The 24,906-nt window shown below is 42.5% G+C and overlaps 1 protein-coding gene across 3 annotated transcripts in view; it reads right to left on the minus strand.

The window, feature by feature from the left end:
• The window catches only part of UGGT2 (UDP-glucose glycoprotein glucosyltransferase 2), a 301,272-nt gene that overhangs the window by 27,907 nt on the left and 248,459 nt on the right, over positions 1 to 24,906 (minus strand). The window contains exons 32-36 of one of the 3 annotated variants that reach the window (XM_073348024.1): positions 9,662 to 9,700; positions 7,669 to 7,753; positions 6,157 to 6,339; positions 4,557 to 4,717; positions 1,398 to 1,512 (exon numbers count right to left, since the gene is read on the minus strand). In XM_073348024.1, coding sequence (XP_073204125.1) covers positions 1,398 to 1,512; positions 4,557 to 4,717; positions 6,157 to 6,339; positions 7,669 to 7,753; positions 9,662 to 9,700 — 583 coding nt within the window. Of the gene's footprint in view, positions 1 to 1,397; positions 1,513 to 4,556; positions 4,718 to 6,156; positions 6,340 to 7,668; positions 7,754 to 9,604; positions 9,701 to 18,308; positions 18,342 to 24,906 lie in introns of those variants that run through there. The other 2 variants (XM_073348019.1, XM_073348032.1) reach the window with 2 other exon arrangements.

Genomic DNA, 24,906 nt, shown 5'->3' on the forward strand with positions numbered 1-24,906 from the left:
CCTCCATGGTACTGAGTCAACAGGCTGAGGCCTCTGACACTGTATACTTAGTGGGAGATCCAGGCCTTTGGGAGCTGACTCCTGGTAGTGGGAGACCGAGGTCCTCTTCTTTGGATCCTTCCTCTAAGTCAGTTTTCCTGAAACTTTTTTCATTGTACCCCTTGTGGTCAGGTGTGTCTGCAGTCTTTAAACAGTCCCGACCTTGGGCTTCCTTCCTAGAGGCCATGGTTTTGCCCTCTCTGGGCCCTTCTGACCCTAGCTCTCCAGCTGGGTTACTAAGTAGTTCAGATCCCCTTCTGGGGGTTTATTGCTCTCCAATGGTAGGCCACTTGCCCAGTGGCCTATGGGTGTGACCCGGGCTGCCCACTACTCCAGGTCCCAGCTCAGGGACTCTCTGAATAGCAGCCATGTGCCGCCGTGTCCCTTTATCTAAACTGCTTTCGGTTCCCTGGACCACCTCCCCGAGGCGTTGGCCTTCAGCAATGTGTCAACCCTTTCTGTAGGGCTGAAGTCTTGTATTCAGTCCCAGCAGCCAGCCAGCCTTTTTGCTCTCCTGGTCCCTGCCAGCACTGATCTGTCCATGGTGCTTCAGTTTCCTTTGGCCAGCCAGAAGCACCAACTGGACTCCTCTGGCTCCAGCAAGGAATTGACCGCCTCTGCAGCTCCTTTTTATATGGCACTCTGAGGCCCTGATGGGTTGCTCCCTGCAGCCTCTCTGATTGGTTAGACCTTTTTAGCCTCCCCCTGACTGGCTGCTTCCTGCACAGTCTCTCTAGACTGCTTGGAGGACTTGTTCCTTTCCTGGGACAGGTGTGGCCTGAGGCCTCCCTGAGGGGGCATCTGGGCCTAGTCCATCAGTTACACAATGCCATGTCTGCTGAAGTGTGCGCCAACAATAAGATTTGGAATTTTTTGCACTAAAAAGCTGACTGACAACAAAAATCAAAAATCAAAAATCAACCATTAGAACTCTCCTTGCATTTTGGTCTGTTTGTACTGACGGGTGGTAGGTTGGATTCCATTGCACAGACTGCAAAAAGAGAAGATTTACACACATTAGATAGTAGGAGAGTTATAACCTGACATTCTATTTTCCTAAAAATGTGCATAATTTACATAATTTATTTGATAATAAATATAATAAAAATACCTACCCCTGGAAATTCTATCTATACTTTAGTAACCAGATCACAACTCAAAAATGTTGTAATGTGATAGCAACACAGAAGTGCATTTGCAAAACCTTCTATGGAGAGCTCCTCCTATAATAGTAAGGAAGTAATTAAGTCTACATGCAAACCACAAACAGTGAGAACATTAGAGAAAAGCAGGAAGAATATTTTAAAGAAAAGAAAAAATGTCATTTATCTTCAGGCAGACATTAAACTCTTGCATACCTGATCTAAGTTTGATAGACTGTTTGGATCTTGACTGAGAGCCTGGTATTGGCCCCGAAGTCTGTCTCCTGCAGCAATCTTTCTGAACTTCTTAAGATCCACAACATACAAGGCACTACAAAAACAAAAATTCATTAAGATTTGCATATTTTGACGTACCTATTAGAAACAGGAAAAAACTTGATGACAAGGAGACAAATACTGTGTCTGCATTAAAGGAATGTTATTTTAAGTAACTAGCTGAAGCCCCAACATAAGACGTGAACTCAACATGTGCTAATCAATCTACCACATGGATTTAGGGTGGATAAAAAAAAATCAATTAAAAAATTTAATTGGATTTTTTTTATTAATCAGATTTTAATGTGTTATTTAAATTATAAGTTTTTCTTAAAAATAAACCTGTTGAAAATGAAATCTGAATTTAATACAAAAATGTTAAGCCTAAAATTATTATAATCTCTTAACATTTAAATAAAAAGAAACATACTGAATCCATAAGCCCCTATCAAAAACTTTGAGTTAAAGGCTGTTTTTTTATATGAGACAGAGAATCAGAGGGAAAACTAACGTTTGAGGTTAAACTTTATAAATGTCACAGTGAATCATGTACCATATTGAGGGCTTGATCCTGTGGGGGGACCAGGGGCTGTGCTACTGGGTGTAAGAGACTAGCAAAGGCATTGCAAGTGTTGGGACCCAGCCTCTGACACCAAGAACACCATCATGTATCTCATCCAGATCATCCAATGAGTCCACCTGTGAGCTCATTCTCCCATTTTATAGCTTCTCCCTACCTGAACTCTGATTGGCTCATTTCTCAAATTATGAATATCTGTGTCTTCACCCATCATGGAAACTTACTCTCTGGCTCATGGAAAAATACTGATCTGCCCCAAAACTACCAGCCCTTGCTTCTGGATGGTTCTCAGCACTTCAAGTAAATGGCCTTTCTCTGTTTCCTTGCATGTGAACACAGACAGAGATGCAAACAGAAATCCATTAATTTCTCAATTGCCTTCCTTTCCGTCTCTAAACAACTATAATATTGCAGTCTAAAAGATATGTGGGTTATACAAACAGAAGTTTTAGATTGTTGTGAGTTCATTTGTTTTCTGTAAGAATAAGAGTTATGTAACAAGGCAGAAGGAGCAGGACGCTTTGGGAAGAAGGGACAAAATTCTTCACAATGCAACCTTAGATATGGTTCTCTCATTACAACCAGGCTACTTTTCCATCTTCCAGAAGAGAGAGTGCTGGAAGGTTACTGGACACAATGTATGAGAAGGAAATTGAACAGTGTGCAAAAAACACTGAAGGGAAATTTGTTAATCTAAGTCTTGATGGGTGGAACAATGTACACAGTGATCCAGTAATATGTGTTTGTTTGGCAAGAGAATATGGAGTTGTCTATCTTGCAAAAACAACAGATACAACAGAATATTTAAAAGAAATAGCAATAGAAGTAGAAGCAAAAGCTATAACTAACTGAACAAAAATTGAAGTGTGTAGCTTTGTCACAGGCAGTGTTGCAAATGTAGCAAAGATAGGAAGAAATTTAGAGCAAGATAATGAAGAGAACCTGAAAAACTTATAACATAGGTGCAGTACTCATTTGATGAATCGTCTAGCCCAATATTTAAGTACAACTCCGGGAATAAAGGAAAATGTTGCTGTAATTGCAAAATACTTCGGTAACAACCACTTTGCTTCAGCTTCACTGAAGAGAGCAGGAGGACCCAAACTAATTCTCCCACAAGACGTACAGTGGAATTCAGTGGTTGACTGTTCTGAGCTATTTATTAAGAACTGAACTATTCTGATGACCATTTGTGGAAAAAATGATGACAAAATAGATGGAACTATCACAGACTAAGTAGTCAACAGCAGAATAAAGAGAAACATAGAAGATATGCTGAATAAACGGAAACCTATTTCCATAGCCGTGTCAAACTGTAGAAAATTGCTGCTGTATTGCTGATGCTGTTGAAATTTGGAAAGATCTTCAAGAGACACTGAAGAAAGAAATACCCAACAACAAAGTTAAATTATAGGCAGTAAAAAAAATGGATGGAACAAGTACTTACTCCACCTCATTTTCTTGCCAATATTCTCAACCCAAAGTACCAGGACAGGTGTCTAACTGCTGAAGAAGATGCTTCTATGACATGGGCACCACCCATCAATCATGCCAAACATAATAAAATTATATGGCTGGAGTGAACCATTTAAATAATACATGTCTCCTGATTGATGATTTAAAGAAAGTCACTGAACTGGTGAAGTCACTAGCTAAGCACCTGAAACCAGAGTTTGTTGAAATACTAAACCAGCTTTTGACAGCAGCAGCCTTTTCTGCAGGCACAAAACATATTTTCTTAATTTGGACGAATTCATTCTCAAATTCAACTCAAAGTTGAGAAATCGACTGGGATTTGAAAAAGCAGGAAAACTGGTCTCTCTCTCTTCCAGTCTATGAATAAAAATGAGGAGGGAAGGGATCAGATCCACAAGTTTGAAAAGTCTGAAGGACAGCCTAAGTAACTTAGGAGACTTGTCTCATTTTCAAGAGATTCAGGCGAGAAGGAATTTAAGCTCCACTCACTTTCAGGTAGGGATTGTTGAATTTTTCCCCAGGCTAACCTGAAATGATCAGTTTAATTTACTGACTACAGTGAATCCCCATGTTTAATAAATTATTTAGTTGTTTATATGTAACATGTTTTGATATATCATTCACCATTTTCTAACATACTAAAAATGTACAGTTAATAAGAATCTGAAAGTATTAAGCTATATAATTGTTTAAATAAATGCATACCATCATAAGTACCAAATGTAGTATAAAGGTTCTATTTAGGTATAAATCAAAATGTTTTAATGGTTATATCAACCAATGACAATGAGCCTTTCTTTAGGAAAATAACTGAAGTACGAATGGAAAAGTTGATTAAAATTGATGACTTAAATCAAAGCTTTCCACTTAAGTGATTTAAATCAATCCACCTTGCATGGATTTTATGCTTTATTTCTGTCTCTCTCAGGATATCTGATTGTTATTGAATGCAATATTTGATTGTTATTGAATGCCTTACTGACAAAAGACCAAATTTTAAACATTTCTACAAATAGTCCAAAAATATAAATTAATGTTCCTACCTTATGTGGTATTTCCTTCTTCCAAGATGTGATGCCCAATACCCTGATTTCCAGAAACGGTATCCATCCATTTCTGTGCGACTGTCACAAAAGGGGACATATCCATAGGGAGCTCCATTTAGATCTATATCTCTAAGTTCTTTGAGGTCACTCCTCACAATCTAAACAAGAGAAAAACAGGAAACACTTATTTTTTGTAGTTTAATGTTCTTTTGCCCCCTTAGCTAGATATATTCCAAATGCCAACTGTACTCCCACAAATTTTTGACAGAAATGAGTCTAGAGTACATACAATAGTCTGTTAGAATGTGTTTATCTAGTTATTGCTTGGGCAAAATGCATACTTTATTTTTTTTTTATTGTGGTAGGGTCAGCCTCTGCAGCATACCTCTGTGGCCTGCTTCCCAGTTGGGTCTGATAACTGACCCCAACTACCTTATCCCCAGTCAAACAGTATCAGCTGGAGGCAGTTGAGGGAGATGAGCAGTCACAGGTGAAGTTGAAACCTACCCTTCTTAAAGGGCCAGCCAGCCTGGGATAGGATATTATGTAAGGCTTCAAAGGATTAGATTTTTATTGGTAAATGTCAGTAAACATCAATTTCACCATACACAGCCAAACTAATTAAAACATATTTCCATCAATAATAATCTAAACTTACAGACAGGCAAAATAAGAAAAATGCTACTTGAGAATTAAGAGTTTGATTTAAAGATGTGTACTTTATATATTTTGACCTGTGATATTGACAGTGTGTTTAATAGTTGTAAAAAATTTAATTTTGAATCTGTGTCTACTGTCACTAAATAATTGCCTGACACACCCTACTAATTTCCTGCAACTTCAAAACTTTAAATCAACAAAAATTAAAATATGCTTAAACCCTATAATTTTGCACAATAGTGAAAATTTAAATGGATACAAATAGGCAAAAAGGCTTTAAAACAAAAATATATAGATGCCAAAATTATAAAAATTGAATTCTACCAAGCCTGATCATATTTAATAACTAAAAGAAATAATAAGTAAAAAGCATCATCTTCGATTTATAAACCAGCATTTTTGGATGCCCAACCTGACACACCTCAAAGAGGCATGATTTCCCAAAAGTGATGAGCACCTCCGTTCTGAAAATCAGGACCTGTTAGGTACGTCAGTTTGGCCGCTCAAAAATTATGCCACTCAGATCATTAGTCACATTTGCAAATCTAGGCCATATAATACCCTTACCTTTCAGAAAGGTTCTGAAGATGCTTTACAAACCGTATCTATTCAGCACCAAAACACTTACAAAAAGTATCCTGGGAATTTTAATGACCACCTGATCAAAACTTCAGCACCACATCCATTTGAGACAGCACAATGGCTCCAAGTCTATGGTGTGAAGGTATTACTTCATTAATGAGTAAAAAGTGCTGCATACTGAATTTTGAACACCACATCATGCAGCACCTTCAGTAATGCTTAGTGATGGCCAATCCAGTTATTGAGACCTGATGAGATCAATATCTGATACAGGATATCTACAGGGATGGTAAGGGTTGACATGAACCAATGCAAAACCCTGCTTTCAGATGTATTTTTCTAAATTGTTTCTTACCTGGTCGGCATCAACAAATATTATTTTGTCCACAGCCAGCGGAAAAAGAACATCTAGAAAAAGAATTTTGTAACCCCAGATAATTCTTTGCTTTTCAGTCTGTTGATGAAGCCAGCGGGGCCACTTATACTGTACCAGTTCATACTGGAATCCATATTCTTTCGCCATGTGAGGAATAATCTCCTAGAAATGGAAAAAGAATAAACAAAACTTTATGCAGTGCAATATGCACAGAGATTAAGTGACTTGGGCTAGGTCACACAGCAAAGCTGGCATTGTTGATACCCTAACCCATAACTCCTAACTCCCATTTCTATAAGTTAACCAATGGATAATGCTCTCTTAATTATAACCATTCTTATTGTCTCTAGCCTATATATATCCCCCTACCCCACATTACATTTCCTTTTTTTTAATGTCCCCAAGTGATTTTTTTTTTAATCTTTTAGGGTCAGGACATACTGACTAACACCACGATTATGCACAAAAATGTTTTAAAAATGGAGTCTGATGCAAAATAAAATTAACTACAATGACAAGATCCTTTCAGTTCAGCCTTGCAGCTGGCTCTAAAAGTGAAACACTTCTGTAAAGAGAAAAGGAGTACTTGTGGCACCTTAGAGACTAACCAATTTATTTGAGCATAAGCTTTTGTGAGCTACAGCTCACTTCATCGGATGCATACTGTGGAAGATCTTTTTATACACACAAAGCATGAAAAAATGGGTGTTTACCACTACAAAAGGCTTTCTCTCCTCCCACCCCACTCTCCTGCTGGTAATAGCTTATCTAAAGTGATCACTCTCCTTACAATGTGTATGATAATTAAGCTGGGCCATTTCCAGCACAAATCCAATGGCCCAACTTGATTATCAAACACGTTGTAAGGAGAGTGATCACTTTAGATAAGCTATTACCAGCAGGAGTGGGATGGGGGGAGAGAAAACCTTTTGTAGTGGTAAACACCCATTTTTCATGCTTTGTGTGTATAGAAAGATCTTCTGTACTTTCCACAGTATGCATCCGATGAAGTGAGCTGTAGCTCACAAAAGCTTATGCTCAAATAAATTGGTTAGTCTCTAAGGTGCCACAAGTACTCCTTTTCTTTTTGCGAATACAGACTAACACGGCTGTTACTTAAAAAAAAATGTGGTACAATTGGTACACTTAAAGTGTTTCTGCTGCTCTGACAATTTCCATAATTCTAGTGGTATTCCCAACTATAAGTATTTTTCTCAAGATGATATAATCTGTCAGAATATAAGAAACTTTTAAAATGTACCCATTCTACCTTGGTTTCAGAAGAAAAAAAAAGATCTTATATAATGGCTGTTTAAAAACTTTGATATTAATGTTTCCATAATGTAGTTATTTTAATTAATTTGGTGATTTTTAAAATCTATTCTAATGATAAAAATATGAAATTCAGTAAAAGTGACAATGCATTGTTATTCATTTTACTACTCTGTTATTAACAATACAAGCACAATGAAAGAGGGACATTACACTTACCTTAAATGTAGGAGAAAGATAATTTTTCAGAAACCAAAATTTAACAGGTGTCTTGGTATGACGCAGAACGGAAAGCATCATAATTCTGTGGAAAGAAAAGTCTATAATAAACAAATTAATATAATCATGAAATCACATTTCAACCATAACATCAAAAGGGATTTTACAGTTTTAAGACCCATTATATATTAGAAATAAAAGCTTGCAGCAAACCTGATTCTATTTATGATTCTTGCCAACACAGTTTAAGCAAGGTGTGACTTCCATGATCATAAACTGCATTCTGGCATAGATTTTTCTAGACCGCTTTTAGACAGCTCAGTCTACACCACACTGGCTAAACTGTATTTAAACCACATTAGAAGGAACAGTGTTTAAATAAACATGGGTCGACTAACAGGGTCTATCCTCAGGTAAATGCACATGTGACTGAAATGGAGCTGCTCTCTAATAATTCATAAATACTGTGTGTTAACTTGGTTATTGGGATGTTTACTGTATGACGGTATTGGTTTAGTTTAATAGGGACTGTAAGAAAAAACAAGCAGGAAGGAGACAGAATGGCTCAAGATAAGCCACCCTTCAGTGAATACTGACAGTGTAAGGGACAGAAAAAGGCCTAGCAAAGCAGAAAATCAAAAGAACGGTGGCAGGTTTAAAACTAACATTCTCAAGAGAGACGGAAGAGTTGCTTGGGGAAACAAGACTGAGATACGTGACAGCCTGCCAGAGGAGTCTGAAGAAGTTAGTCCTGCCTAGGTTACTATCAGGGGATGGTACGCCTCTCGGTAAGAAAGACATGGGTATAAACAGTTTTCTCTAAATGCTTTGTTCCTCCTGCAAAATGAATAATTTTATTTTAAGAAGGCTGTTTTGAATCATTGTAGTTCACTGTTTACAGATTTCTGGAGGGAAGAACTGCAGGTGTCCAAGCTCAGTCAGACCTGCTAAGTAAGAACAGTTGATCCACAAGATACTGCAGCCCTGGGACGAGTCTAAGGGCTTGTACACACCACTTACGTCAGTGTAACTTATGTTGCTCCACGATGTGAATAAGCCACCCTCCTGAACGATGTAAGTTACACCAACCTAACTGCAGGTGTGGATAAAGCTATGTCGGCAGGAGAGGTTCTCCCCCTGACACAGCTACTGCCTCTTGCGGAGGTGGTTTTATTATGGTGACTGGAGAGCTCTCTCCCATCAGCATGAGCATCTTCACCAGACACACTACAGCGGTGCAGCTGCGCTGCTGTATCGCTTCTAGTGTAGACTAGTCATAGGAGTGGGAGAATTACAGAATTCCATTCTGAGGGGATGCACTCAGAGAGAGGATAGAGGTACAGTTACCCCTGTAACAGCACGCACAATGGCAATAGTCTTGGTCAATTGTTTCAAAAAATCTGTGAACAAAAGTATTCTAAGCAGTCTGACAACACACTATAATTATTCTCTTAAAACAATTATGATTTATCAAATCATTAACCTGTGGATACAGTAGTATTAGTATATGTAGGGAATGGGCCATCACATGATAGTATGTAGATTTTGGGCCACATTCAGCCATTATCTAAACAGATACGACTCCAGTGAAGTTGTGGAGTTATAACTGGATACACTAGGGCTGATTTTGGCCTTTTGGTGTTCATATTTATCAAATACATTGATGGATAGCATTAAAAAAGATTTTCTTTAAAAGAGAAAGATATGATATTCTTGAACACACCTATATTGGATCAATTTGACCTCTAGTATTATTCAATAGTTGAACCAAAAGTAAATGTGATCCTTCCTGTGTACATTTTTTCTATGCAATGTTATTATTCCTACTATTATTTTAGGAAGTAATAGCCATACTTCCTAAAAACTCTTTAACTTTTTGATGAACTTTTAGAGTATTCCCAGTAAATTCCTAAGTTTTCCCTTTTGCTTAAATTACCTTAAAAAGCGTTCATATAAATGGCCTGAAGCAACCGAAAAAATATTTAGAACATACTTTTTCTTCTCTTTTTCTTCTGTTTGAAGATCTGAAAAACTTAAAAAATAAATATCTGTTATAGGCTCTGTAACTAGGGAGAAGGACAAAGACTATAAGCCACCCAAACAACTACATTAATAGCAGGGTTCTATATTGAAAGAATTGCAAGTAATGGTTTCTCTACCAGCTCAAATCTGCCCCCATGTTTTGCATATGCATTACAATACTGTCTTTAAAATTACATGAACACATACGATTTTTCCAGAAGGCCCAGTGATTTTTCTATTCAGTGCACAGCGAATGAGACAGAGTGATTGTGAATGAGTAATATTTGTTTTTATAATCATTGTTCAGTGAGTGGACCACAGCCTCATTCACTAACTGTCATTCATCCAGTCTCCTGGAAGCTCAAATGTGCTCTCCGTTAAACCTTTTAAAATTTGCATGTATTGCCAAATTACAAGTGAAAATTGCAAACAGAACATTGCCAAGGATAAGATACATATCTACAGGACCCCTGTCTTATTCTCTACACTACCATATCCACCATGCACCATATACTTGCACTCTGAATGATGAAGACAGGAGTGTGGATGTCCTGTAGAAAGTATAGGCTATGACCACATAATTAGTATTATAAGAGATGCTAACAAAAGGGTAAAATTAAGGTTCAGAGATTCATAGAGTTTAAGACCAGAAGGGACCAACAGATCGAGTCTGACCTCCTGCATATTACAGGCAGTTACATTTCACCCAGTTGCCCACATAATAAGTCTAATAACTCACGTCAGAAATGCAGTCTAATAACTTATGTCAGAAATGCAGTCTCCTTAGGTATCCCAATCCTTGTTTCGACACCCAGACACTAGACTTAACGATGAGTGGTTATTTAAAACCAGTTTCATCAACAAAGGGTTCTTCTGATCCAGCCACAGCCACATACCCAGGTCAATATATAATTCAGATCTTACCCAATAATCATGCTTTTGCCAATCTTTTAGTATCTAATATCTAAAGATTTATTTATAAGAGAAAAGAAAGAGGACAGAGTTAAAATGGTCAAAGGAATCAAGTACGCACAACAATTGCAGAGTTCCTGTATCAGGTTTGAAGCAGTGATGACATAAACTGCTGACTTATAATGTCTCTGGTAACATCTAAAAGATTGGAAGGTCCTCAATCCATTGGTTGTAATGCTCCTGTTAGTTAAAGTCCATAGTCCAGAGATCAGAGCAGGAAAGAGGCAAAATGGAGATGTTTCGAGGGCCTTTTATAGCTTCTCCCATGTCGAGGGAAACTCATTATTTCAAGCAAAGCCCTCAACACAGTTTGTGGAAAAGTACAAGCACGTCAGCACATCACAGGAGGCTCAGAAGGAATTTCCATGTAATAGCTACTATCAGCTGCTCCAGCCTGGGATGGAGCTGGAAACTGGAACTGAGGAGTCCTTCTGTTGTGTTAATTGGGTTAAAATTCCACCCAGCAGAAATCTGAGAGGGAAATTTTCATAGGTATTTCCCCTGCCATATTCCTTAGATGAAAGCTCATTGTGGATCTAAAGTCTACAGATTTTTTTCCATAACCGTTTTCTTTTCCTTTTTAGTTCTATTCAGACATTTTCATCTAGACTGCAGAAACTGGAGACGGTGCAGAAAAGAGCCAAAAAAATTATTCAAATGCTGGAGAAAATGTCTTTTAATGAGAGATTTCGAGTTCAACCTGCTTAGCTTATCAAAAAGATAATTTGATTACAGTGTATAGGTATTTTCATACACAGAAAATACTAGGTACTAAAGAGCTCTTTAATGAAGAAAGGTATAACAAGAACCAATGGCTGGAAGCTGAAGCCAGACAAATTCATATTTGAAATTTTTGACAGAGTGATTAACCCCTGGAACAAACTTCTAAGGGAAGTGGTGGATTTTCCATCTCTTGATGTCTTCATATCAAAACATTCTGGAAGAAGAACTCTTTGGTTGATGAAACTGGTTTTAAATAACCACTCATCATTAAGTCTAGTGTCTGTGTGTCGAAACAAGGATTGGAATACCTAAGGAGACTGCACTTCTGACTTCTTGTTAGCCAATGTGGTGAGATGGAAGTTTACTTTTGTCACTGGCATGGTATATCTTATGGAAGAATAACGAACAGTTTTGGGGTAAGTCTACCCCATTTCTCAGCAGTTTGTCCTGAATCCGGTATTCTCAGTTGTGACCCACTGAGGCATGGTGACATCCCCCCCATAGACTTGAGTTGGAGCATGTTGTCACTCTGTGGGGATGGTGCATGTGTAGTCTGGTTAGCACTATGAGTTGTGAGGGGATAGAACATGCCCAGGGAAAATGGAATCTTCGTAGATTTTAGAGGTTAGGCAAATCTCTACTGAGCATATGCAAAATATAATTTTTCAAAGGCTTATATATTGGCTAAATTTGGGTGGATTTTCATGAGATTTCAAAAGGCTTCTGATACGAAGGCCACCCCCTGCCAGACTAAGTTCTTGCTGTAAAGCATGGGGGTGCTATAGCATTTAAAAGAAAAGGTCATTAGAATTTTCTTCCCTAGCCTCATTCTCAGAAATGGCAGAACACAGCATGGAAATTTGTATCCCAAATAGTTAAAGGTTAACTAAGTTACTAACTGAAAACAGGCTCATAATGGGAAGCATTAGGCAACCGTAAAACAGATGATGCTACCAGCCCTGATTATTATGTCCACCTGCATATTTGAAATGTGAATAATAAAAGTTAGGATTTTTTATATCTATATTAGATCACCTAGTCCAGGGGTTCTTAACTTTTTTCTTTCTGAGTCCCCCCTCCCCACAAATGCTATAAAAACTCCACAGCCTACCTGTGCCACACCTGTTTTTCTGCATATCCAATAGATTAAAATGGATGTATTAAATGGACTGGTATACAGTTAAACAAACACTATATATATATATATATAGAGAGAGAGAGAGAAAACAATATAGGTACAAAAATAAAAAATAAAACTGATTTTTTTTATTTACCAAGTGTGAAACTTGTTGCTGGTGCTGATCAACACTTCAGTCAAAATGATTGGGGGTATCTTTGACAAGCACACGCACATGTCATGGTCAATGTCAATCGTGGTTCAATACTTTGTTTTCATTGATGTAATGGCTGAAAATCTGGCTTTGCATAAGCAGGTGGTACTAAAGGAGATCAAAACTTTCAGCGCTGCAGAAGAAACAGTGATATATTCATTGGAACACACACACCAAAATTTCTCCAGTGGCATTTCTTTGAACCTGATTCTGAGGGAGCTGTCTGACGAAATGTCAATGAGCACTTCCAACAGTTTTGCTGGGACACTGGATGAAAGTTTAGCTTCAATGTTCTCACTCAAGGGATTTGTAGTGCACATGTGTGTAGCAGCTTGTTCTGTTGTGAGTTTGGGAAAATAAGCATTAAATTTGTTAAGCAGACCAGACAGATGTGCTGCTAGCTGAGGTTTAATTATGTCAAAGTCAGTGTTTCGTTCCTGAATGAAAGAAACATATCAGTAGTGGCCCCCCAGAAATGAACTTTCCAGAGTTGTAGTTTTCTTCTGAATACCTCAATTCTTTCACACTGGGCAATAAAAATTAGTGTTTCCACCTTGCATAGCATTTCACTGAATATGTCTGCGAGGTTACCCAGTTTTGCCAGCCACACTTTATCTTTCAGCACTTCGGCAAGTTCACGTTTTTTATCAGCTAAGTACATAACTCTTCCTTGAGATTAATATATGCGGAAGCATCTCACCTCTGTACACATGAGCAAGGAATGGTGCTCTGTACCCACCTCCTCAAAGTGAAGCAAAACACCTCGAGTTTGTTGCTCTGGATTTAATAAAATTAACGAGCGTTACTGCTGTGTTCAGACCACTGTGAAGACCTGATTCAATATCTTTTGCCTCTTACACCTCTCAGTGTAAAAAGCTGGGTATCCAAATAGCGCGAGGTGCAACGCCTTTTATTTTTTGCACAACACCAGAATGCTTTCCGGTCCTTGCTGATGCTCCATCAGGGCAGACCCTGATGCAATTAGTCCAACTGCTTTCTGTTGAAATCATAAAATCATCGAACAGTTTGCAAATGTTGTCTGACTTTGTTGTCCTGGATCAATGCTGGACCTCCTGAGGTAGCCCTCAGTACTGCAGCCAAGAGCGTCATCTCATGGTCACTGCAGAGGCCATCCTTCTAGCTGCTGCGTCGGCTACATCCAGTGCTGCCTGGAGTGAGGCTTTCGCTATGTTCTTTCCCTCCTCTAAGAAAGTGGAGAACTCTTGCCTGAAGTCCTGCAGCAACAAGTCTTTAAATTTCAACAAGAAGTCCCACATGTTGTAATTGTACCTCCCCAGAAGGACTTGCTGGTTTGAGATACACAGCTGTAGTCCACCTGTTGAATAAATTTTTCTGCCAAAAATTGAGTTTCCTTAAGTCTTTCTGTTTGGGGGTAGCAAGTGCTTGGACTTGTCTATCCCTCTCATTGGCCGCTGATATGACTAGAGAGAGTATAAGTACTCGTACTCCTTGGCTGACACATAGTATTTCTTCTCTGCCCTCTTCAAAGAGAGAAGATGGGATTTGCCACATGGCTCTGATTGGACCCATTATGGCCACGTTAATGGGTAGGGCCACCTTAGATGGTGCTGCTGCAGCCAAAATGTCAATGAGGCTGCAGGAATACTCCTTGAGCTCCTCAACCTCTAGTCCCAGGTTAGCTTCTATCCTCTTTAGAAGCTCCTGGTGGGTTCTAAAGTTATCTTGTGGCAGCAAGCCTCTTGGTCCCAAGACGGCCTCATCTGGGGAGGAGGAGGAGGCCTGTGCCGGAGGGAGAGCCTTCTCTTCTTCTGCCTCTATTACTTCCACTGGGGTCACGTCCTGTGTACTGGTACCAGGTTCAGTACCAGGGTCCAGGTCCAAGCAGAGCGGTGCAGAAATCTGTCTCTTGGATGCCGAGACAACGGACCCAGTACTGGGGGAAAGTCCTATGGTTTCCAGAATGGACACTGAATAGGCCACTGTCCACCTGCCCAGGTACCCGTGGGGGACCTGCATCGGGATCCAGTGGAACATAGGGAACCAGTGGCAGTTCTTGGGATGGATCACCTCAGATTCTAACAGAGTCCTCCTGAAGTGACCATGGGAGAGTAGTACCCCTCACTTTCGCTGTATGGTGCCAAGGATCCTGGGACTGGTGCTGGACTGGGGACAACCTTGCAGAAGAAAGGAGGGTCAGCCTGCCCCAGGAAGGTAACAAAGGTCTCAGTGCCAGAAAGGATCTCTGAGCACCATGCTCTCTCCTGCTCATGCTCATCAGAGCCAGCAGCTGTCCCATCGGGGTAGGCGGTACCAGGAGCGATAACAAGTTCTTGGCTGCTGCAAAGGTTTCCCGCGTAGAAGGCACTGTAATTCCTCTGGCGCTGTGATAACTTCCAGGCATTGCAGGGCGTTCTGCACTGGACTCATCGTTCCTCGAGGTCAGAGCTGCGCAATCTACGGCCCGCGGGCCTGTCCTGCCCAGCCCTTGAGCTCCCAGCCAGGGACTCTATCCTTCCAGGCCCTCCGCTGGTATCCCCCCTCCTCTGCAGCATCAGCACTCCGCGCTGCCAGCGCAGGAGGGGGCTGCACTGCAGGGGCAGGGGAGAGCAGGAAGGGAGGCTCACCTGCATCCTCAGGGGAGCAGACGGGTGGTGCGGATGGCGGGAGCGCGGCAAACACAGGCAGAGCACCAGGTGGCAGTGCAGCCGGCTGGAGAGAAGTGGCGCTTTGAAGGGGAAACTGCCGCTTCTCTCCGGCTGCGTGGCTGCACCTGCTCCTCCTGAGTCCTCCGCCCATGTTTGCAGGGCCACATTCTGAAAGGGGATTTGGGGGGGGTTAGATGGGGGGGGCTCCGGGGGGCCTGTCAGGGAGCAGGGGGGATTGGACAGGGAGTGGGGTCTCATGGGGGCAGTGGGTCCCAGGAGGCGGCGGTCAGGGGACAAGCAGTAGGGGGGGTTGGATGGGTCTGGGGTTCTGAGGGGGGGCAGTCAGGGGGCGGGAAGTGGGAGGGGATGGATAGGGTTAGGGTTTGGGGAGGCACAGCCTTCCCTACCCAGCCCTCCATACAGTTTTGGAACCTCGATGTGGCCCTCAGTCCAAAAAGTTTGCCCACCCTGCTCTAGGTAGATTCAATGGTGCTGCCATGGTACTGGGGGTGGAGGAGTGCCCAATGTGGGTTGCACTCCACTGCCTTCCCCTTGTTTGCCTTTCTTTGGCATGCGAGAATGCCTTCTTTTGGAGTAAAGGAGTACTTGTGGCACCTTAGAGACTAACCAATTTATTTGAGCATGAGCTTTCGTGAGCTACAGCTCACTTCATCGGATGCATGCCGTGGAAACTGCAGCAGACTTTATATATACACAGAGAATATGAAAAAATACCTCCTCCCACCCCACTGTCCTGCTGGTAATAGCTTATCTAAAGTGATCATCAGGTGGGCCATTTCCAGCACAAATCCAGGTTTTCTCACCCTCCACCCCCCCCACACAAATTCACTCTCCTGCTGGTGATAGCCCATCCAAAGTGACAACTCTTTACACAATGTGCATGATAATAAAGTTGGGCCATTTCCTGCACAAATCCAGGTTCTCTCACCCCCTCACCCCCCTCCCAAAAACCACACACACAAACTCACTATCCTGCTGGTAATAGCTCATCCAAAGTGACCATTCTCCCTACAATGTGCATAATTAAGGTGGGCCATTTCCAGCACAAATCCAGGTTTTCTCACATCTCCCCCACCCCCATACACACACAGACTCACTCTCCTGCTGGTAATAGCTCAGATTTAAACTTGGAGAGTGGTCAGTTTGGATGAGCTATTACCAGCAGGAGAGTGAGTCTGTGTGTGTATGGGGGTGGGGGGGATGTGAGAAAACCTGGATTTGTGCTGGAAATGGCCCACCTGATGATCACTTTAGATAAGCTATTACCAGCTGGACAGTGGGGTGGGAGGAGGTATTTTTTCATATTCTCTGTGTATATATAAAGTCTGCTGCAGTTTCCACAGCATGCATCCGATGAAGTGAGCTGTAGCTCACGAAAGCTCATGCTCAAATAAATTGGTTAGTCTCTAAGGTGCCACAAGTACTCCTTTTCTTTTTGCGAATACAGACTAACACGGCTGTTACTCTGAAACCTGTTCTTTTGGAGTGCTGCTTCTTAAGTTTCTTCCTCGGCACAGGAGTTGGAAAACAGTGCCAAGAAATGCACGGTGCCAGAAGTGCGCTTTGCAGGTCTAAGAGTGGCTTCCATTAGGATAGCCCTCGGTCTAGTCTCTCTGTCTTTCTTCATATGAGGCTTAAAGTTCCAAAAAATCTGACAGCACTTTCAAATGTGAGCCTCTCCCAGACACTTCAGACAACTGGAGTGTGGATCGCTCACTGACATAGGCTTGCCACAAGAGGCACAAAGTTTGAAGCCTGGGGTATGTCTGGCCCCAGGAGGGAAGGAAGCTCCTCTATGCTAAAGGAGGGGGGCTATCTACACTAATACCATTTACAATACTAATAAACTAAATTACAGAGAAGAAAACCGCTGAAAAACACCTTACCAAAGCAAGAAGAGATCTTCCAGTAACCATCTTGGGCGGTAAGAAGGAACTGAGAGGGTGCGAGGCCAGCAGCACCCCTTATGCCAGCACATGAGCATGTGGCATCAGAGGCCACTAAAGTCAGCTTGACAGATACCACTGAGGGAAAAAGCTCTGGCAATGGTGTGGCACATGCACACCTAATGTGGAATGAACACGAGCAAGCGCTCAAATAAGAACTGGAGTTCTTTGAGATGTGTGTCCTGTGTATGCTCCACTTCAGCTGTGCATGCACCTCATGAGCCTTTGATTGGAATTTTTTGGTAACAGTGCGTATTCAGCCTGCACATGGACTCTAGACATTCTCATGTCCCATACAAGAATATACAAAGCTATGCAGGTAAACAGCCCTCAGTTCCTTCTCTACCATGAAATCCTGTGAAACTCTGATGCAGAAGGGAAGGAGGGAAGGTAGTGAAGCACTCAGAGACGCACATCTTGAAGAACTCCAGCTACTGCACAAGGTGAGTAGTGTCTTGGACATTCCCCTGGTGTTATCTGGACTGGTGATCTGCTAGGTCACTCCAATCCTTGACTCTGGGAGACAGCCTTACCCTGCTCAGCTGTGAGAACCCCCACTCTGGGGCTGTTCATGCACAGCCTTTGGCACATAAGCTGCTTGGATTGTGCAACTGAATGATGCTAGCCAATATCTCTTGTCCCAGACGCAACCCTAGGAGCCTCTGTCTTGCAGTGTCCAGTTATGCTTGCAGGACACTGCAAGCTTATATGAGTTTGTCAATTTAACAAAGAAATTGATATGCACCAGGCTTCTTAACCCAAGGGGAGTCTCTGACATGCTCCAAACCAAACACACTGCCTCAGGTAGAATAAATAAATGTATTAACTACAAAAGATAGATTTTAAGTGATTATAAGTCAAAGCACAAGAAGTCATATTTGGTCAAATGAAATACAAGCAAAACGCATTCTAAGTTGATCTTAACACTGTCAGTGCCCTTACAAACTTAGATGCTTCTCACCACAGGCTGGCTGGTTGCCCTTCAGCCAGGTTCTCTCCTTTGATCAGCACTTCAGTCACTTGGTGGTGGTCTGCAGATGTACGTGGAAAAGAGAGAGAGAGAGAGAGAGAGAGCGCGTGCATGGCAAACGTCTCTCCTTTTTATCATGTCCTTTCTTCCCTCTTGGTTTTGCCCTCCCCATCCTTTCAGAGTCAGGTGAGCATTACCTCATCACGGTCCCATGATGAAGGGATGGGGGATGACTCACTCAAGAGTCCAACAGATCCTCTGTTGCTGCCTAGGCCAGTGTCCTTTGTTCCTGTGAGGCTGGGCTGGGTTTGTCCCATACATGCCCTGATGATGTGTGAACAGCCCCTCTGCTCTTGGAGAATTTTGCCTGGGCCTCTGCTCCTGGAAAGTTTTTTTCCTGGGCTTGTTTTAAGCCATGAAGACACATTTTCAGTCTCATAACTATATACATGGAATTACAACCTATAACATTACTATAACAACAATGCTCAGTGCATCATGAGCCTTCTGAAGACACCCGACATGACAAACTTTGCATTGGATACCACACAACCATATTATAAGGATGAACGTGGGGATACAGTGTTTTCCCCTAAGGCACAGTGTGTCATAATGTCCTCATGGGTTCTCCACTTGAGGTGACCCCGAAGCAGTATCCCCTGAAAGAGGAACAGCTTTGGAGCTGGATCCAATACAGAGGGACTGTCATGCCAACAGCAGCTTTTGATTTACAGGCACATACCAGACTTCAGTGTTTGAAAAAAAAATGCATTGATGTCCAGGTTGCCGCTTTGCAAATTTCAGGAGTTGACACATTTTCTTTATAGTGTCATGGAGTTAGCTTGGGATCTTCTAGAATGAGCTATTCAAGGGGGCTGAACATTAGCAGCCCGGTAACAACCCACAAATCCACTTTGAAAGTCTTTGTGTAGAGATCATGGATCCTTTAGATCTGGTCACAACTGAGATAAATAGTCCAAAGGACTTTCTGAACAGTCCAAATAGAAGGCTAGTGCCCTTCTAATATTGGTGTGGCATTGGGGGGAAAAACACAGGAAGATGGATAACATGGTTAATTTGGAAATCAGAGAATATTTTAGGTACAAACTTGGGACATGGGCATAATGATACCTTATTCTTGAAGAGAATAGCAAATAGGCGAGGGAAAGTCACCTATTAATGATCCTAGTTTCCTGACTACACAAGCAGAAAAGATGGCCACAGAGAATGAATGTTTTCCTTGGTAAGTGCAGCAGAGAAGACTTAGCTAGTGGCTCAAAGTGGGATGAACAAAGACTGAGAATCCCTCACAGGAGAATGAAAGGCTGTAATAGCTGTCAAATAAAAACTCTGACTGAACTCATGGAAAGATCTGACCTCTTTAAATCCAACAGGCAATCAAGAACAGCAAAGAGGGAAGTGTACACCAATTCATAGAATCAAAGAAGATTAGGGTTGGAAGAGACCTCAGGAGGACATCTAGTCCAACCCCCTACTCAAAGCAGGACCAACACCAACTAAACCATCCCAGCCAGGGCTTTGTCAAGCCTGACCTTAAAAACCTCTAAGGAAGGAGATTCCACCACCTCCTTAGGTAACCCATTCCAGTGCTTCACCACCCTCCTAGTGAAACAGTGTTTCCTAATATCCAACTTAGACCTCCCCCACTGCAACTTGAGACTATTGCTCCTTTTTCTGTCACCTGCCACCTCTGAGAACAGCTAAGCTCCATCCTCTTTGGAACCCCCATTCAGGCAGTTGAAGGCTGCTTTCAAATCCTCTCTCTCTTCTCTTCTTCAGACTAAATAAGACCAGTTCCCTCAGCCTCTCCTTGTAAGTCATGTGCCCCAGCCCCCTGATCATTTTTGTTGCCCTCCAATTTGTCCACATCCTTTCTGTAGTGGCGGGCCCAAAACTGGATGCAATACTCCAGATGTGGTCTCACCAGTGCCAAATAGAGGGGAATAATCACTTCCCTTGATCTGCTGGCAATGCTCCTACTAATGCAGGCCAGTATGCAGTTAGCCTTCTTGGTGACAAGGGAACACTGCTGACTCATATCCAACTTCTCATCCACTGTAATCCCCAGGTCCTTTTCTGCAGAACTGCTGCTTAGCCAGTTGGTCCCCAGCCTGAAGCGGAGCATGGGATTCTTCCATCCTAAGTGCAGGACTTGCACTTGTCCTTGTTGAACCTCATCAGATTTCTTCTGGCCCAATCCTCCAATTTGTCTAGGTCACTCTAGACCTATCCTTACCCTCCAGTGTATCTACCTCTCCCCCTAGCTTAGTGTCATCTGCGAACTTGCTGAGGGTGCAATCTATCCCATCGTCCAGATCATTAACGAAGACGTTGAACAAAACTGGCCTCAGGACCGGCCCCATGGCATTCCGCTTGATATCGGATGCCAAATAGACATGGAACCATTGATCACTACCTGTTGAGCCCAACCATCTAGCCAGCTTTCTATCCACCTTATAGTCCATTCATCCAGCCCATACTTCTTTAACTTGCTGGCAAGAATACTGTGGGAGACTGTATGAAAAGCTTTGCTAAAGTCAAGATATATCACATCTATCGCTTTCCCCATATCCACAGAGCCAGTTATCTCATCGTAGAAGGCAATCAGGTTGGTTAGGCATGACTTGCCCTTGGTGAATCCATGTTGACTGTTCCTGATCACCTTCCTCTCCTCCAAGTACTTCAAAATGGTTTCCTTGAGGACCTGCTCCATGATTTTTCCAGGGACTGAGGTGAGGCTGACCAGTCTGTAGTTCCCCGGGTTCTCCTTCTTCCCTTTTTTAAAGGTGGGCACTATATTTGCCTTTTTCCAATTGTCTGGGCCCTCCCCCGATCGCCACAAGTTCCCAGAGATAATGGCCAATGGCTCTGCAATCACATCAGACAATTCCCCCAGCACCCTCAGATGCATTAGATCTGGACCCATAGACTTGTGCACATCCAGCTTTTCTAAATAGTCCTTAACCCGTTCTTTCACCACTGAGGGCTGCTCACCACCTCCCCATACTGTGTTGCCCAGGACAGCAGTGTGGGAGCTGACCTTGTCTGTGAAGACTGAGGCAAAAAAAGCATTGAGTACTTCAGCTTTTTCCACATCATCTGACACTAGGTTGCCTCCCCCATTCATTAGGGGTCCCACATTTTCCCTGACCTTTTTTTTGTTGCTAACATACCTGTAGAAACCCTTCTTGTTACCCTTCACATCCCTTGCTAGCTGCAACTCCAGTTGTGTTTTGGCCTTCCTGATTACACCTCTGCATGCTCAAGCAATATTTTTATACCTCTGCGTAGTCATCTGACCAAGTTTCCACTTTTTGTAAGCTTCCTTTTTGTGTTTAAGCTCACAGAAGATTTCAGTGTTAAGCCAAGCTGGTCGCCTGCCATATTTGCTATTCTTTCTTCACATCGGAATGGTTTGTTCCTGCGCCCTCAATAAGGTTTCTTTAAAATACAACCAGCTTTCCTGGACTCCTTTCTCCCTCATATTAGCCTCCTAGGGGATCCTGACCATCAGTTCCCTAAGGGAGTCAAAGCCTGCTTTTCTGAAGTCCAGGGTCCATATTTTGCTACTCTCCTTTCTTCAACCATCTCATGGTCACTGCTGCCTAGGCTGCCACCCATTGCTACTTCCCCTACCAATTCTTCCCTGTTTGTAAGCAGCAGGTCAAGAGGAGAATGGTCCCTGGTTGGTTCCTCCAGTAGTTGCACCAAGAAGTTGTCCCCAACACTCTCCAAAAACTTCCTGGATTGTCTGTGCACTGCTGTATTGCTCTCCCAGCAGATGTCAGGGTGATTGAAGTCCCCCCTTAGAACCAGGGCCTGTGTTCTGGAAATTTCAGTCAATTGTCTGAAGAAAGCCTCATCTACCTCATCTTCCTGGTCCGGTGGCCTATAGCACACACCCACCACGACATCACCCTTGTTGCTCTCGCTTCTGAACTTAACACAAAGACTCTCAACAGGATTTTCTCTAGTTTCATACTGGAGCTCTGAGCAATCATACCGCTCTCTTACGTACAGTGAAACTCCTCCACCTTTCCTCCCCTGCCTGCCCTTCCTGAACAGTTTATATCCATCCATGACAGTGCTCCAGTCATGTGAGCTACACCACGAAGTCTCTGTTATTTCAATCACATCAGAGTTCTTTGACTGTGCCAGGACCTCCAATTCTTCCTGCTTGTTTCCCAGGCTTCTTGCGTTCGTGTAAATGCACCTAAGATACCTAACCGATTGCCCTGCTTTCTCAGTGTGAATCAGGAGGCCTCCCCTACTGCACCCTCCTCCTTTTGTTTCCTCCTGGTATTCCACTTCCCCACTTACCTCAGGGCTTAGGCCACCGTTCCCTGCTGAACCTCGTTTAAAGCCCTCCTGACTAGGTTAGCAAGCCTGCCTGCAAAGATACTCTTCCCTCTCTTTGTTAGGTGGATCCCATCTCTTCCTAGCAATCCTTCTTCCCGGAACAACACCCCATGGTTGAGAAATCCAAAGCCCTCTCTCCAACATCACCTGTGTAACCATGCATTTACCTCCACAATTCGACGGTACCTACCTGGGCCTTTTCCTTCAACAGGGAGGATGGCTGAGAACACAACTTTCATCTCAAACTCCTTTATCCTTCTTCCCAGAGCCAGTTTTGAAGCTAAGTATTTCGAATAGACTTCTTTCTGCGGTTTAATAGGACCTCTTGTATCTCTGTCACATAAGAAACCTCTACCCCAGAGAACTATTGAAAACCCAAGCTCTATGTTGAAGGATGGCCAAGTCTAGATAGTGTTCAACTGGAATCCTGAGACAGCAGATGGGAAATGGTCAACACTGCAAAGGAAGCGAGGTGAATCAGGTAAGGGTACCAGACTTGCCTTGGACAAGCTGATGCAACTAGAATGACTCTGGCTTTGTCTTGTTTGATCTCGTTCAAAACCCTTAGAATTAATAGTATCAGAGAATGTGCACAGAGAAAGTCCCTTATCCAAGAATGAGAAAGGTGTCTTCCAAGGACTGATGATTCAGATGCCCCAGCAAACTGAATTTCTTGCACTGTCTGTTGGCAGCAGTTGTAAAGAGGTCCATTTTTGGAAACCCACCAGGTCAGGAAAATCTGTTTGAGAATCCAAGGGTCCAGTTCCCACTTGTAATCCTGGGAGAAGTATTTGGTCAGATCACCTGCCATGGTGTTCTGCATGCCTGAGAGGTTAAGAGGCTGAAATGAGAATGTGATAGGCTATACGCTAATTCCATTGTTTTATTGTTTCAGCATAAAGAGAGGGGAATCTTGCTTCTCCATGATGATTTATATAGAACATGCAGGCTATGTTATCTGGCATGACTTTGATGAATTTGTTCAGTTAAGGGAAGGAAGTGGATACGTGACGCATCTGAAGTTGTGATGATAATAGGAGGAGGCTAGGTGAAAGGAAATCATGCATTGGACTCTGGACAAGTCTTTCCACCAGCTGTGTGAGTGTATCCCCTGACAAGGGACAGATACCAACTTGTCTAGACCATGTTTGTTCAGGATACAGACTGTTCTGCAACAACTCTGGAAGCAGCAAAGGTGCAGCCTGGTGTGTTGTGTTATGAAAGTACAAGCTGCCATATGACCCAGCAGTTGGAGGCAACTTCTTGCTGTTGTCTGGGGGCTTATTTCAATCTTGGCAATAAGGCTTGTCAGTGTTGTAAATCTGTCCACAGGGAGGTAAGCTCTACATGTTACAGCATCCAGAGAAGATCCTATGAAGTCTATCTGTACAACTGGAATGAAAATGGACTTTCTGATTGAGCTGAAGTTCTAAGCTGCAGATAAGGACATGGCTGGCTATATTGCAGAGAGAAATATGGTGTACAACCAGCTCTTTAATAGCCAATTGTTGAGATAGGGGAAGATGATTATTCCCTGCCAACAAACATAAGTGGCTACTACTGCCAGACTTTGGAAAATACTCTTGGCACAGATGAGAGGCCAAAGGGGAGTACTTGATACATGAAGTGATGCTGGCCATGTTTGAAATGAAGAAACCTCTTGAGAGAGGGGTGATTGCAATCCTCGACCTTCAGATCATGTATGGCTAACCAATCCACAGAATCTAATGATAGAATTACAGCTATGATCCTGAATGTCTGATTTCACTAAGGTGTTTTGAAGTATGAGATCTAAAACTGATCTCCATCCACCATTCTTTTTTGGAACCAGAAAATACTTGGAATAAAATCCCTTCCCCTCTGTGGTGGACTGGAACGGATTCTACAGCCTCTATGCTTAGAAGAGAGGTAGTCTCCTGTCTCAGCAAATGTTTGTGAGAAGTGTCCCTGAGAAGGGATAGGGACAGGAGTGGGATGAGGGGATGGAGGTAAAATGGATGGAGTAGCTTGATGTTATAATTTTCAAAACCCATTTGTTGGATGTACTTTGTTCCCATGCAGCTCAAAAATGGAAGAGACTGCCTCCAAAGGGAGGGAGGTGGGTAGTGTGGCGTAGCTGAAGATTCCCAAGGTGGGGATGTTCTGGGCCTTTGACCACGCCATCAAAATTGAGTGGTGTCGAAAAGACCTGAAACTGCAACCATTTTTTGGTATCTCCATCTCTTAGGTGGTTCGGCCAGCCTATG

The sequence above is a fragment of the Lepidochelys kempii genome, chromosome 1 (assembly GCF_965140265.1).
Source record: "Lepidochelys kempii isolate rLepKem1 chromosome 1, rLepKem1.hap2, whole genome shotgun sequence".
Taxonomy (NCBI): Eukaryota; Metazoa; Chordata; order Testudines; family Cheloniidae; genus Lepidochelys; species Lepidochelys kempii.